General features: G+C 42.8%; 1 protein-coding gene across 4 annotated transcripts in view; it reads left to right on the top strand.

Moving 5' to 3' along the window:
* Nucleotides 1-13,081, top strand: part of LOC135390726 (twitchin-like) — a 139,304-nt gene that overhangs the window by 24,741 nt on the left and 101,482 nt on the right. For 3 of the 4 annotated variants that reach the window (XM_064620571.1, XM_064620574.1, XM_064620572.1), the window contains exon 4: nt 12,165-12,327. In XM_064620571.1, coding sequence (XP_064476641.1) covers nt 12,165-12,327 — 163 coding nt within the window. Of the gene's footprint in view, nt 1-2,560; nt 2,738-12,164; nt 12,328-13,081 lie in introns of those variants that run through there. The other variant, XM_064620573.1, reaches the window with a different exon arrangement.

Raw genomic sequence — 13,081 nt, 5'->3', positions numbered from 1 at the left:
TTTTGGAGAATATATAGACAAGGCTAGAAAGGTGACACAGAGTAACAACAGATGCGTTTTACTGTTCTTCTTGATTTCGGGTGACCTCTCATAGTTTCGGTTCATGAAGCTGCCAGTCCCAGTAACATTGAATGAGTTTCCACTGTTTTTCCAAAGGTAGAGTCTCGTGCACGCGTGGGTGAATGGTGTATAGACGCTATACACGCCTGGATTAGCTGTCGTACTTCACTTACAATGCCTCAGGGAAGCAGAAGAAAGCCTCTCCCCGAATGGGCAGAAGTATAGAAGAAAACGGGAAAATGCTAAATCTGAAAAGTTAAAAAAAAAGTTTTGTAAACAGCGAACAGTACAATAAAATATTGCGGGAGTTTTAAAACTCTCTCTTTAAATCTCTAAAAAGTCCGGATTAAATTGTGCGGATAAAATAAAAAAAATCCACCGGATAAAATTCATGTGGATTAAATCTAAACAGCCTTGATTGTAGAGTTGCGGTTAAAACGGCGTTTATCTAACGCCGATAGGTCGAAAAGAAGTAGGCTGAAGTAGGCCTTTTCGAACTGATAGGGATTTCGTGACGTCAGATGAAGGGTTGTTTGGTTTCGGTTTCGTATTCCGGTTTTCCCTTCATTTGAAATGTGAGAAAAACCGTTCCAGCATCATAACTGATCCTTTCGCTTCTGTCGATCTTGTCTTTTGGAGGTTTGGTATTTAACTGGTGCAGCATGGGAGAGGATAATCTATGGCAATAGGGTTCCGTGCTTTCGGTGTTTATTTTAGGGCGAATTCGGCGTATGTTTTTCGGTGTTTATTTATTTTCGTGCGGTCGGCGTTTATCGGTGATTTTTCTGGCTCGTACATGGTTTACCCTGCAGTTATCGGCGAATATAAATCGTAACGTGATTTCAAAACTGTGCGTCTCGGCGCAGCCTTAAAACCAAAACCGATACAACATTAGCCCCCGGTGAGGCATTACAAAAGGAACACTCAACAGCGAAGTGGTGGTATCTACGTCGTGAAAGCAGAGCTATTTCTTCTCTCTCTTTTTTTTTTTTTGTGAAATTTAGCGTGTACAGCGTTTAATGCCCCTAATCTTTCCTCGGACACTCATTTGTATTCGGTGTTTTTCGGTTGAAACCGAACGATGAAAAAAATCTACCTTTTTTTTTTCGGTTTCCGAAAAAAAAAACGGTTGAAACCGAACACGCAGAACCCAATCTATGACATAATCAAAATAGCACAAAAATGAGCAAGAGGCATGCTGTTCGTACCATTCACATATATAGCTGTATGAGGAAGGTGAAACACACCGAGAGACACGGACCAATAGACACGATCGCCTCTCGGTTTTTTCGACCTTGGTAATCACGCACCAGTTATTCTGCGCTCTCTCCCTTCTAGGTATAGATAAGTACAGAGATAAGTATACGGCTCTCGAAGAAAGCAGACCAAAAGAAAGAGCGCGCTAATTCTCCCGGTATATTTGGATTTGGTCACACATTATCCTCACCCATGCTGCAGTCAATGCAATCTTCTTCGCTTCATGACGATGAAATCCGGGCGCGCCATGACACACCATCGTTATATCTGTCGTCTCTGTCATGTCATCAAGTCATGTCATGTCGCTTTATTGGGCTGTTAATGGGCACAATAAAACCAAATCAAATCAAATCAAATCAACTGTGATTGGGAGGAAATAGGGCTGTAGTCCTGTCCTCGGTGGCACACGCAAACCGTAATGAAAAATGAAAGCGCGTGCCCCTGCAGTTACACGTTGGACCATGCACGCGCGTCTGTCCTGCACTATAGGACCAACAGGATCCTCGTTGAAGGACAGGTGGTCTCCTGGGCGAGACGTGTCCTTCGGGAGAGCAGTCACATATCGTTGATTTCTTCGGGACCTCAGCTGAGTTTTCGCGTAATTGTGGGAAGCGTGTCGCTCCATGGAGATGATTGATTGATTGATTTGATTTGATTCCGTGATATCCTCAATAGCAATGCGTTTGAGGAACTCACTCGCTTTTATATCTGGCACGAGCAGCGTACCCTCCATGGAAGGGGTACGGTGACAGAAAGCGCGACGTCAAATAGTACTAAGGAAAAAAAAACTTCTTTTTTTTTTTTTGCTCAGTGTAGCTCAACGCAGCACGAACGAATCACATTCAGTATGAATGTCACTCACTGGAAATTACATTCAATATTAAAAGCTATACTACTCTTAGTACTCCCGCTGGCAATACGTGCAGCACGCAGCCGGACGCTTTTTTCGGTACTGCAGCCAAATTCCATTCCTGCCTTCCAGGAGCAGCACTCGCGCTAATTTCCACCCGCTAACGAGAAAGAAATTGGCATTTCTCTAAAGATCCCTCCTTCAACTTCAAACCAAGCGGCACTCTCTCCCCTACTCTTTTTCCCACCCGAGAAAACACCCACCCCTCTCTCCCTCGAAACAAAAACCGGGTGAGGGTGAGCCCTTCTCTCAAGTAGAACGCGCGCGCGCGCCGCGGTGGTTGCCGCTGGAAACAAAAAAAAAAAAGGGAAGCAAAATTAAAAGTAGCTAACGGCATCCCATCGCAGCAGCGCCCGAAGCTTTTCGTCGAGCGTCGTCTTCGCGTTCGTGAGCATGTGGCATCGCTCAGTGCCCGCTTGGATACTGCGTGCATCTCGCTGAGCCTCGAAGCAAACCTCGAAGGAAGCCGCCGTCCGAGCCGGGCGATCCTCGACGAGCGATGACGTCACGGTAAATGGACACGACCTTTCTCACACGGATTAGAAAGATCGGTCCCGACATGCAGTGTGCAGTGCCTTGTGCGTGGGTGCGAGAGGTTTTTAATCGTACGTGAACCAGGATTATGAAAAAAAAAACGCATATCTGCGAAACGGAAGGAAGGACGGCTTACCCTCTGTTTCGGTTTCGGTTTTGGTTTTCGCAGAAACAGAGGAAAAGTGGAGGGGCTGAGACCGGAGGGTGTCTTCTGTGTAGTTCTTTCTTTCTTTCTTTCTTTCTTTTTTTTCTTATTTGGTTAGGGAGATGTGTTCGATGAATATGTGATGGAGTTCTAATCACTTGTGGCTTCTTACGTCACAAGTCATGGCCCTCCCCTTTTCTCTCTCTCTCTCTCTCTCGCTTTCTCGATCCTTTGAAAGGCTTATATTGAACCAATTAGTTTAGTGAGAACGTTTTTTTTTTTTTTTCGTCCATACAGGAATAATATGTATCTCTTATAGTGACATTAGCTAATAGTAAATTTCTTCTGGAGAACGATTCATACCAGCTGTAATTCCTCCGGTGTCTTTTACGAACAAATTGACGACGTAATTCTTCACCTAAAAAAAAAAAAGAGGAAAGAACCCAGCGTTAACGATACTGTGCTTCAAATAGAACTACAAAATTAACGGGATGTTCCCTCGAATTACATAACCTGTCGTTACCAACGATTGCAGAGCGCGGTATAAACTTCGTTCTTAGCCTCCGTGTCTTCTTCAGACTTCTTCTCAGTCACATTCCTTTTGTCGTTCGTTTGTAACCTTTCCCGTGACTTCCGTCGCTCCCAAAGCCACCGCGAAGCCGACTTTCCCCGCCTGTGTGAATCACTCCGCCTCCGAGACATTTTAGCTTTTTCTCTTTCTTTCTGCACTCGTCTCCCCCCCTTTACCTTCAGGCTCTCCTTATTTGTTGACGAAGGGCATCTCTTTAGTTACAGGAGAATTTATTTTGGGGAAGGTTACTTTCGAGTTCGTCTGGTGGTTACGGTTATAACGTAGAGGTCGGCGTCGAACGATAAATCTGGTTGGTCTTTTAGTCGGAGTTCGGTAGCTTAGAGTTCGTGAGCTACAAGAAAATGATGAATTCAGGCTTCCGGATTTTCAGTGTTTCTTTTTTTTTTTTTTTTTTCAATTTTCCTTGTCTCTTCGAAAACATTAAAGTGTTGTCAAACGCTGCTTCAAAAGCATTTCGCGACGTTTCGGACCCAGTATTGTCGCGTTAACTCAAAGCGTAGGTCTAGTAAGGCTGCCCTTATCAGGTACAGCGTACGATTTCTTTAAAAAAAATGTCTTACCTGTCTCATGTGTTCGATTCGCTATCGCGTAACAAGACGTAGACGATAGGGCCTTATCGATAGTACCCCTGAAGCCTAAGCTATGCTCAAAACGCAATGGTTGTGTCGAATGAAATGACTGTTTTAGTTGCCGCGGTGTAGAGTTTGAGGTAAAATGAACAAAAGAGCATATTCTGTGTTAGCGCACGTTCTGCCGTCCATCACATGTGTCACAACGAAGGTATTACGTAAAAACTTTTGTACAGTGAAACTTGCTATTATACTGTAAAGCGTGCTTTGGCTGTAGGACACTAGTGTGATGCGGGGAAAACAAGTTAACTGTTTATTGCAGGTGTGATACTATTATTCATTTTGTATCGTATTCCCATCCTGCGGCACGTAGTGCAACAAAGCCACACGAATGCAGGCTGACATACATTCCGCGTAGGTCTACTCTCAATTATCGTGTCGTAGACTTCGAAGGTGTCACAACGGCAATGTGTGCGTGCTATACTCCTGTAAAGCGTGCTTCCTCTGTAGGGCATACTTGCAACGTAGGGAAGACAACCTCGGTTAGGGGTTACAACGGCAATATGGCGTGCCATACTCCTGTAAAGCGTGCTTTCTCTGTAGAGCTTTTCTGCAGTGTAGAGAAGGCAACCTCTGTTTACCGTAGACTTTGAATGGGTCAGAAGGGCAATGCGGCGTGCCACGCTCCTGTAAAGCGTGCTTTGCCTGTAAGACATGACTGTAATGTGGGGAAAACTTTTGCAGTTTCTTGTTGGTGCGTTTTTCCTCTCTCAGCCTTGTCATATATATGCTGTATTCCAAGTTGATGGCGTTCTCGGTCGTATTCGAACCCACGACCTTGGCACCCATGAGCGAATGAATTGGATACTAACTAGTCCATAGGTGCATTATTTCGTTTGAATAGTAACTTGTTGTTCCGTTATTTGCGTCTCGATTCCAGCTTCCCCTGTTTGTCGGTGTTTGATCTGTTTCGGAAGACGGAAGTGCATTGTGTAAGCGGCCTTAATTTCTCATTGTCCCGACGAGTAACCGCTGATGGAGGGAGGCTAGGAGGCGATAATCCCGAGGGCTCCAACCCAGATTGGTGCCTCCGCCCAAGAAAAGATTGGTCTATTTTCGAGTCATCTCCGGGGGGCCACCTAGGAAGTGGCTGGGTCGCCTCACAGGAACAACTCGTCTGGTTTCATTTTTCTGCTCTCCAATGCACGTACGCTTGTGTTAGCGTTATTTCCAAGTAATGTCTCCCATGTCTGAGACATCGTTTGAAGCGCTTGTACGATCGGAACCGATTTTCCTCGGGGAGAACGAGCCGGCTGTGTTCGCGCCAATGTATTCTTTTTAAATTCCCAAGCGGCACAATGTACTGAAAGTTGAAGTACATAGGTGTAGCTGGCTTATCAGTGCGGCGCTTTATTTCGCGGAGCTGCCCACGAAAGAAGAAGAAGCTTGATCAACCCCTCCCCCCAGCCGTATGCAGTCCCGCTTTCAGTATATAGTACAGTACAGTATAGTTCTGTATATTGTACTACTTGGGATGTCTCAACGAAGCGTAAGATAGAAAGAAATGAGAGAGAGAGTGGTGTTGAGAGTGTACGCGAGCTTTGTGTGAGGCTGCACCCGCTTCAAAGGAAGTTATCAAATCCAAGCTTAGCAAATGTGATGTCACCCCGCTTCAAAGGAAGTTATCAAATCCAAGCTTAGAAAAGTGATGTCACCCGCTTCAAAGGAAGTTATCAAATCCAAGCTTAGCAAAGTGATGTCACCCGCTTCAAAGGAAGTTATCAAATCCAGGCTTAGCAACGTGGTGTCAGCCGCTTCCAAATAAGTTATCAAATCAAGCTTAGCAATATGGTGTCATCCGCTTCAAAGGAAGCTATGAAATCCAAGCTTAGCAAATGTGATGTCACCCGCTTCAAAGGAAGTTATCAAATCCAAGCTTAGCAAATGTGATGTCACCCGCTTCCAAATAAGTTATCAAATCCAAGCTTAGCAAATATGATGTCACCCGCTTCAAACAAACAGGGTCATTGGCTTATCACGTTTCCGGAGCCGTTATCGTGAACACCTTCCTATCTTCTAAAACTCGCTACTAAACAACAACTTTAATGCGAGATGATGAAAGGGGGGTTTCATCGCCAGGGACGATACTCTACCCCATTGCTGGTGGTGATGCGAGAAATGGCGTAATGGGCCCCTTCAGGGTGTCTACCAACCTGGAAAATAGGGAATTGTCAGGGAATTTTGATGTGACTGGAAAAGTCAGGGGATTGTCAGGGAATTTGGCCAAAAAGCAGCTCAAGTCGCAGGGAAAATCGCAGACGAGTGCCGTGATGATGCGCGGCGAATCGCGAGTGTTGACCGGTGGTTGAGCGGCGACGCCGCAGCAACGTTGCCGCGAATAGCAGTTCGCCAGTACGACAAGCTCTGACGCAGAAAAGTAGGGTAGCCTCACTAATACTTAATAAATGGTCTGTTTTATGAGGGTTCTGTGTCAAAACGTAGGAGCAGGCACCAAGTTCCCTTTTGTTTTTGTCAGGGAATTAGCTTGAAATAGTCAGTGAAAACCTGGAAAAGTCAGGGAATTTGAAGGCTGCAATTTGGTAGACACCCTGCCCTTCACAATAAGGAACTCGCTGCTATTCTGTACGAAACCCGATTGTTTCTCTCCTAGACCATGCAACACCTACTTCCATTCGTGAGGAAAGAAGACATAACGGTGGAGCTGTTTGTGAATCGTCACCTACCTGTCCCCATTGTGTCACGATGCGACACGCTAACGCCGGGTACCAAACCGTCCCGGTCTGCTGACTCCGGTTTCTGGTCAATGGTCTCCCTTCTTTCTCGACTGCGTCGTGTCACAGTGTTGGTCCGCCATGTCAGGTTGTAACATGACATGACGGCTCGTGTCCAAAGGGGTCACTGCGTCTCCATTAAAATCAAGTATTATGCTGTGTAGTATGCACATAGCGTAACTAAATAAGATTAGGTGAATCTTGTTGCGAGAGGAAAAGATAGATGTGCGTACTTTGAAACGAAAGCCTCCTCAATCGTTTCGACAAGTTGGTGTTTCAACATGATGATCGTTTTTCCCTTTCCCATGGTTTCTCTCTCTCTCTCTCTCTGAAACAGGAAAAGTGTCGTATACAGTGAACCCTCGTTATTATGACCCCCGATAATATGACATACGCGCCTTACGACCATACTCCTGGGGAACAATGCAGTGAAACCTCTGCAAATTGCCCCTCGTTAATATGACAATTCCGCATTATGACCAAAATTTTCGGGAACGACCATGGTCATAATAACGGGGTTTCACTGTATTGTAAGACCCGTTTGACTCTGCGGCCGTCAGTTATTCCTCGATCGAGCTCGGGGTCCATATTCGGGGCCAGTAAATTTCGCGAAATCCATGCTTTAATTGGACTGGCTCACTTCGCGATAAGCCCAAGATTATGAATGTGGCATCGGGCATGTCTGTGCTGCAAAGCAGTTAAAATGTTTATTAGCAAACTTTACATCCAACTGTGAAACTGAAGTTTGCGGTTGCAGCATCGTTCTCGAACCTTACAATTGGCGAATTTTTCAATTCGCGATAATTAGGGGCTGAATGAATGAATTTGTGCTGCCTGGGATCAGTTGCGGGCATCGAGGAGTTACGGGTTCAGGTCACGTGGTGCGTCACAACGTGTGTCGATGAATTTCAATCGGTGCGAGTGAACGGAAGAATCAAATGCTGTGATCCTGTAATGTTAGCTTCCTTACGCTACGCATGTGTTATGCGGTGAAGCACGCTTCACAGGTTGAATCATCTGGCGCGTCGCATCTGAGCCGCGCACTGTAACGGGCATATAAAAAAAAAAGCTGCGGGGAATTATCTCTCGATGCATTGGTTATCATTTTATCAGTTGATTCTCCGACCTTGATAAGGTACAAATCATAAAATTATGAGATAAGTCTGGATGTGCCTCAGGTGTAGGGTGAGGTAAAACGCAAACAAAAGGTAATTGACTTTCAAAGGGCCGCTCTTTGTCGTCTAGTAAAGAGCCAAGGAGTTTGTGAGAGGGTTGTGCCAACAGGGAACGATATTTTTGAGTCTCCGAGGTCTGGTACTTTCCCTGTTTTATCATTCAACAGCATATTTATATATTTATACAGCTCCCAAATCAACGAAGTGAAAGAAATCGCACCTGACATCTTTTCGCGAGGCGTTATTTACAGTTCTAAACCCGTCTGATACTTAAAAGGAACATCCCGGAGCCACCCCCACCGGTATTGATGTTGCTTCCTAGTGTGTGGAGATCTTGCAGACGCTGTATGGGATGGGAGATAAAAAGATGCATTTGTACATCTGGTTTCTGTTTTGGATAGAAGTAAGCCCCAGGAGGTGCATCTTTATAGGGACACTCCTGAGTTGTAGGCCAGTTTCGAAATTAGAGTTGCATTCGACTGTGCAGGCTGCGTATAGACGCCGAAGGAAAAACATCAGCTGCCAGAGTTACCTAGTTTTTTAGGATGGACAAGAAAAACAAACAGACGACATGTTGACATCTGGTTTCGGTTTCACACTGACTTAAGCATTAGATATCGCACCTTAGCGGACTTCATGAGGAGGTGTGAACGAGGTAAAGTTGTTTGAGGAATGTTTGGAGATATGCCAAAAAGTAATCGGCAAGTTTTGTCTTGCGTCAATGGTTTGGTTCTTTGTTATGCCCCGGCTTGAAAGCTTTAGCCAAAAAATTCAATTATAAATAATTGGTTGCGACTTTTAAGATATTTAGCATGACGACTCTGAGCATCATAAGGAATCGTGTGATTCGATTAGCTTTGATGAACTGATTTTGTTTAGCTCTGGTTGGTGTCCAGGCTGTTGCTTGAGTGTCAATCATGTCAGATTCAGTTTGGTCATTTAATCCTGACATTAAAGGGTGTACCTATAGGTGGAGCTAAAATGACATAGTAATTAACATAGTCATCATACTTACAGTTTAAAGAACACAGCTTTAAACATAAAATTCGGAGGAAGCAGATAGCCTTGACGACCTCGCTGCTGTTACAATTTTGTGTCTCTTGTACACAAATGTTTGAAATGTTAATGTGCAGCTGTGTGCTTCACACAGGGTTGATGCTGTTCAGACTGCATCTAAGTAAAGTTTTTATTCAATTATTTATTAAAGTTTTTTAGTTAATAAATAGTAGTTTCAGTGTTTTTATTTTTTTATTTATCTTTGGGCTGAACTTAAAAGTTCAAACAGAGATTGTATTAAATATCAAAGTAAGGTTGGTTTACAGAGCTGAGGGCCTAGAGCACATCAACACAGAAGTGCATGAATAACTATTCTGAAATAATTAATTGCAGTTATTAATAATGACCAGCTATGACTAATACTAATTGGTCTTGTACCTCAGCGTACAGGGATGACATCATTTCTGGATTCTTGATCCAGTCTCTTTTTGTACTGCACTACAGAATGCCTTTTTAATATATTTCCAGAAGTAATAGAGTAATTTTTGTAATTAGCTCAAGAAATATGCAAATTATGAAATTACTTGCCATCCTGGGCATAGCAAAAAAGCAAAATGTGCCTTTCTGCAATAAGTATGTCTTTGTAGCTCCATTCTTAGATAAAATTTATGCATTAATTACATTAATGAATTAATTAATGTAAATGCTATTGAAAATTTTTAAATATGATAATATGTGATAAAATAAGATATTTTAACTTCTAAATATACAAAATGAAGATAGTCTGTTTGTAGCTCAGAATATGATAACATAATTTCAAATACGTATAAATATGTACAAAAATACAAGATGTATAAATACAAATATGTATCATAAGTATGTATTTAGTCATCTTTCTATAATAAGAAGCAAGAGTAATCAGTAAACATTGTCAGTGAATCCCTCTTCCAAAAGTCCCTGATCCAAATGTTACAACAGTCTAAAAATCTCCGGAATTAGCAATATTCTTTCTGTGTGAAAATTCAGTTCATAGATGCTAATTAGGCTAGATCATAATCACCCAATTGCCAGTTGGAAGATGACATGTTTGCCGCAAGAAGCATTTGCAGTTTTTTTTTTTTTTTCGTTTTTTTTAGGAGCACCCTCTAAACAACATACAAATTCCAATCGGTATTGTGCTAGAGTTGAATCACATTTCTTTCTCGTTAGACCTATACTGGATGTAGAACATGTGACCAGCATGACCCCCCCAGTGAGAATTTTGACAACGAATACGTTCCCTTCGACAATATCCGATCAGCAGGGAGCAAATAGTAACAAGACGAGCTGCACCGCCTCATCCCACCACACTTTTTCTTTCCTTTTCTATCTCTCTCTCTCTCTCTCTAAGATATATATCTATTATGATAAGATCTATAATGATTTGGTGCCACTCACTTCTAAGTACAAGCTATTTACTGCTCACCATTCCCTCAGTCTTTGAACATGTAGCCTCTCCATTTTTGGTCAAACCGGGGGCAAACGGAAGAAAGGGAGCCCAGTGTTCCCGGAGTGAGTTCAGAGGTCAGGGCACTCTGGGGTTCTAAAATAGGGTAGTCCCTCTCCCCACTGGCTTTTAGCAGAAAAAGAGCTGTCTCAGACATAAATTCCGAGGCAGTGCCAGCGAGAGTAGTACGTACGTCACTCAACGGCGCATGCGGAACGGGGGTGTAGAAGGAACGTGATTGTGGGGCACTTGGAAGCTCCTTGACTTTGCAGTCAGTTGTATCACGCTGGTCATGATTTTACCCACCTTGGCAGTCCCCCACAACAGATTTTTATAATGTGTATCTTTGGTGTCTTTTCCATAATCTCCTTTCTTGATATAGAGCTGATAAGTTTTGGCTTTACGTCGCGATACAACTACAGATTTTCCCAGTGATTTTAATCCAAGCGCCATCGAAATTAATCCACGTGCCATGCAAACTTTATGGGGCATGGATTAATTTAGCTGGAACTTGGATTAAAATCGCCGGGAAAACCTGTATATGATTGTGAGCGACGCCACAGTGGTCATTTGTTGATTAATTTTAGCCACATGAGGGTTCTTTAAAGTGTTCCAAGTGACTTAGAAATAAGTGCTTTGCCTGCACTACATGGAATTCAATTGAAAGAAAATGCCTTAAGGCATTGTACCCTCAAATTTTTAGGGCCCAAGTGCCCATATAAGGCCCATCTGACTCGATTTTACTCTATATTTATATCCCGAATAAATCAGGGTATGGGCGGGCTAAAACCGCATATGTACTTTCTTTTCAGCCTTATTAGACTACTGCACAAAAATTGCAAATAAAAACAACAAAAACATATATAAGAATAGAATATGTGGAAAAGCACGGTGTGCGTATTCCCACACAAATGCTTAGCGTGCAATGACTTGCCGAAATGTTTGCCCGAGCTTCTTTTTACTTTAACTCCATAATGCAGAATGCACAAGCACCCCTTATTTCACCTGAAATTAAGAATAAAACGTCGTTAAAAATATTTAGCCGGAAAATGTGTCGCACTGCATAACATACACAAGTGGCACTGCTCTCTGCCGATACACTTTGGCAAGACTCGCAAAAGTTCCTGTCCGATAGCTTGATTGTGTGATTGCAACACGACAGTTTCAAAGTCATCATGTTGTTAAGTCCATGATATAGTCTACCATCTAACCACAGCTAGATTACGAGCCATTATTTATTTATTTATTTGTTTGCCACGGTGACGTTTATATGTGTCAGAATGAAAGATTGGTCACGAATCAAATGGAAAACAAATGAGATGGAGACAGCAAGGATAGGGAAAGGGATAGGGATAGGAAACAGTTTAATAGTTGAAAAGCTGTTTATATAAATATTGGATATGTTGATAGAAATGTTGATCTGCATTGTTAACTCTCATTTGTGATAACTATGAACTTTAAGCTTTAGTAGTCATAAAGCACCGTAGCACATAGCATTGTAGCACAGCATTCAAAAGCATCTTAGTGACACTGGTGCTTACATTTTATTCAACAGTGTTAGTCAAAAGGGCGGCTCATTTGAAAGCTGTTAGTGCACAGGTTGTTAATTTGAGACTCACACTAAGTCGAGGTGTGTCCTGTCTTTCAGGCAAATCGACGGCATTGCGCCGACATTCGCCAAGAAGCCGACGATACGGCAAGAAGACGATGGAGAGAGGCTTCTGTTCGAATGCCGAATTCTTGCCGATCCGCAGCCCCAGATTTCCTGGGCACACAATGGAACTCCAGTTGAGGCCAAAGGGAGGTTTAAAGTATGTCTGGACACACTTTGTGTCCTTTATAAATGTCCTTTGCTTTTTAACACAAAGGCAACTAAGGCTTTGTGAGAACACTGGGAGAGACCGGTTGAACTGCGGTTTTTATTCTTGTACATGAGCATGACATATGCAGGAGAAATACTTATCAAAAAAATTTTGTTCCACAAGTTTATAAGTTGTTAGCTAAGCTTTTTATGTTCACAGTTACTTACCACAGATATTTAAAAAGCTCATTAAAAAGCTCATTAAAAAGCTCCTTAAAAGCCTCCCATTTCACTAAAAGTGCTAAAAACAAGGACAACACACACACACACAGAGCGCTCTGTATATGTGTTGTCCTTGTTATTAGCGCTTTTAGTGAAATGGGAGCATCTTACAAACAAGCCCAAATGGATGTTTTAGCGACTTAAAAGTCTCATTTGGTAAGTTATTTATTTAAATGTCCCTCAAGCTACTGTAGCTTTTAGCCCCGGCTTCCACCATCTACTGGATGGAAATAAAATTGAATTGAATTGAACTGAAAATTGTAATCTTACTAGTGAAGATTCCCTGACATAATCCGCGTAGCTGCTTCAGTTTCACCGCTCTTACTGTCTGAATCCCACCATGTTAGAGAACGGTCATCTTTTTTTTTAGCCGCCATACACAGTCTTACATAATAGGCAGGGCATTTCGAAAGCACTCAGGATGCTCTTGGTAAATTATTCTTTGGGATGACCCAGTAAGATGTAATGGGATGTAATGGGAT

The sequence above is a fragment of the Ornithodoros turicata genome, chromosome 4 (assembly GCF_037126465.1).
Source record: "Ornithodoros turicata isolate Travis chromosome 4, ASM3712646v1, whole genome shotgun sequence".
Classification (NCBI taxonomy): Eukaryota; Metazoa; Arthropoda; class Arachnida; order Ixodida; family Argasidae; genus Ornithodoros; species Ornithodoros turicata.
Note: the sequence above shows the minus strand (reverse complement) of the source record. Positions and strands in the feature narration are given on the sequence as shown.